Source organism: Carex rostrata, chromosome 20 (assembly GCF_964058835.1).
Source record: "Carex rostrata chromosome 20, lpCarRost1.2, whole genome shotgun sequence".
Lineage (NCBI taxonomy): Eukaryota > Viridiplantae > Streptophyta > Magnoliopsida > Poales > Cyperaceae > Carex > Carex rostrata.
Window position 1 is genome coordinate 923507 of NC_135937.1, and position 2890 is coordinate 926396.

Here is a 2890-nt window from a genome sequence, read left to right on the forward strand (position 1 = left end):
GATGCCAGGAGTCGGTACTATGGTATGCAGTACTACTCGCTGATGGACCCATATCTACGAAATTTGGGGTTGCACCATTTGGTCGATATCATGGAGTCAGAGACTAAGGCCATCAATGCGTCCCTTATTGCAGGACTAGTGGAGCGATGGCGTCCCGAGACGCACACGTTTCACTTACCTTTCGGAGAGATGACAGTGACTCTCCAGGACGTCAGTGCCCTATGGGGTTTGCCCATCCAGGGTGTGCCCGTTGGTGGCATATCTGACCCCACAGAAGTTGAGGAGAGGACGATTAATGCCCGGCTTGCAGAGTTGTTGGGAGCGCAGTCAAGTATACGGGATAATGGTGGAAAGTCCAGATACGCTTTGAAGAGGACAAAGCTCCGAACTCTGTTTCAGGGAGGTCTGCATTGGGGTTCGACGCAGCTCGAGATTGAGAGGTATTCATACAAAATACTGTAGATATATTTATTTTGCACTATATTTTATGACAAAAAATAAGTTGTTTTGTAATTTTGACATTACTGATACACACGAGGCTTCGTGATGGACTTGTTTGGTTCTGTCATGTTCGCTGATTCAAATGGTGATAACATTCCGATGTGCTATCTAGAGCTGTTGCGAGACCTTGAAGGGTCAAAAAAGTACAACTGGGGTGGGGCAGTCCTCGCGCATCTTTACTACAACTTGTGCCAGAGTTGCAAGGTTAGTATGCTATTGTCATGCACCTATGGTCTTATTTTAATTATATAACTTGTCCCTGACGGCTAATATTCTTCAAATTACAGCCGAAAAGTAAGAATATGTACGGGCCGGTACTTCTATTGCAGCATTGGTCATGGTCACGACTACCGGTGGGGGTACCTGAGCCGAATGTGTCGCCCGATTGGGGACAACCGGATGGTGCAAATTGCCCGGCATTTGGCAAGAAATGGTATGGACATCACGAGTACACCAACCAGCCTCACGGGAAGCCAATAGGTATCAGGCTGGTTCGAGGTCAGATCCAGAGTCTGGGTGACACACAGGTGATATGGACTCCGTACGAAGATCTATACACTCAGGAGCTGCTGCCGCAGACAGCGTTCAGGGACTCGGAGCCGTTTGTTGTCATGATACCAAATCGGTATCCTCCATCACATGTCTGGAAGATTTTATCAAAATTTGATTGCTCCATGACATCATTAGGACGTACTTTGCCCACTCTCCTCAAAAAAGCATTACACCTAGGATTTTGCTGCATTAGAACAAAGTAAAATTAGACAAAATGCATCTAAAAGAAAAGAAAATGAACAACATAATTAGACAATATTAGACATACCATGGCGAAATCTTCGAACATCTCTTTCAGCCTTCTTGGCTTCTTCTTCTTGGCTCCTTGTTTGAACCTAGTTCCGTACCATTTGTCCTTCCCACAAGCCTGAACCAGATTGTCAGCAACATGCTGGATACAATATCTGTGCACAAAATTATCTCGGTCCCATCCGTATTCAGGTTTCAATGCAGCTTTGATACCCTTGTGTTGGTCTGATATGACACATACGAATCTATTAACACCAATCACATTCATTCTAAGCCATTGTAAGAAAAAACCCCAATTATCTTCATTCTCCTTGTGCACAATTGAAAATGCAAGAGGCATCAATTGGTTCTCGGCATCATAGCCGCAAGCCATCAAAAGTCTGCCCTCATACCGCCCAGAAAGGAAGGCTGCATCTATACTGATGACCGGTCTCAAGTAATTAAATGCGGTGATGCATGGTCCGTAAGCCCATGCCACGGCCACGAATTCCACAACACCTTGCTTGACCAGTCCTGTATTTCTATCGAAACTCGGCTTGGTCCAAAAATCGTGCCTCGAGCCGGGATTCTTATCACATATCCCGATAAGCAATAGTTTCATAAAGTTGTACGACTCTTTCCAACTCCCAAATTGACGGGCAACTGCAATCTCACGACATCTCCAGAGTTTGTTGTACTTCGGGGTTATACTGCCAAACCTAACCCTCACACAATGTGCCACACTCCGGATGCTCATAGTGGGGTCTTCCTTAATGCCGCTCTCGATGATATCTGCGATTATTGATGCCGTCAGTTGTGCATGGTCGGTCCTGGTGTACTCAGACGTGCAAGTGTGAGGCGTGTCTTGCTCGGTTATCATCCATGTATCTTCTGCATTTGTTGCCTTTGCCTTCAGTTTGAAATGACAACCCGAAGTGCTGCATCTAATTTCCAGCCGGGATGTGTCACTTCTCTTCGTATATGTCTCCTTGTTATTGTCAACATGGTACTCTCTGATCTTTTTGGTCAGTTGTTTTTTGTTAGGAAAGTATTGGCCTTTTGCGAGCTCACTCATGTATTCAATCCGACGACCGTAGCAAGAAACGTCTGCTTCTCGAAAAGCAGATGTGTCATTGAAGTTTACAAACGGGTGAGTCTCAGAACGGCCACTTAACGGCATATTCTCTCTATTTTGTCTCACAGTGGGCTGTGTGTATTCTTCTTCATCTTCTTCATCTCCTTCATCATTAATGTCCCAGTCTCCTTCCTCCCATTCATCGCCAGTTTGCAGATTTTCCTCCGGTACCTCGTTCATAAATTCAAATTCTGACTCGTTTGGATCTTCATGTACTGGTGCCGGTCTGGGGTCAGGACTTGGTTCAGGCCCAGGTAAGGATGAAGGACCTCCATGCATGGATATAGGTGAGATAAAAGGTGGAGATTGTACTCGTGGTGGGACAAAAGGTGGAGATTGAGGTGAATTACGGTATATTTCTGCTTCCGGTTCTGCTACTGGCATTGAGATAAAAGGAGTGTGTGGTTCATAATTGGGTTGATCATTTTCTGCAACCGAATTCTGGCCTGAACTCCCAGCCACTGACTCTCCGCG

General features: G+C 45.6%; 1 protein-coding gene across 1 annotated transcript; it reads right to left on the minus strand.

The window, feature by feature from the left end:
• Positions 1-1497: 1497 nt before the first annotated feature.
• On the minus strand, positions 1498-2356 carry LOC144572779 (uncharacterized). Its single transcript, XM_078322455.1, has 2 exons — positions 1594-2356; positions 1498-1547 (listed from the first exon to the last, which is right to left on the minus strand). The coding sequence occupies exons 1-2, from the start codon at positions 2354-2356 to the stop codon at positions 1498-1500; spliced, it is 813 nt and encodes a 270-aa protein (XP_078178581.1).
• Positions 2357-2890: the final 534 nt, after the last annotated feature.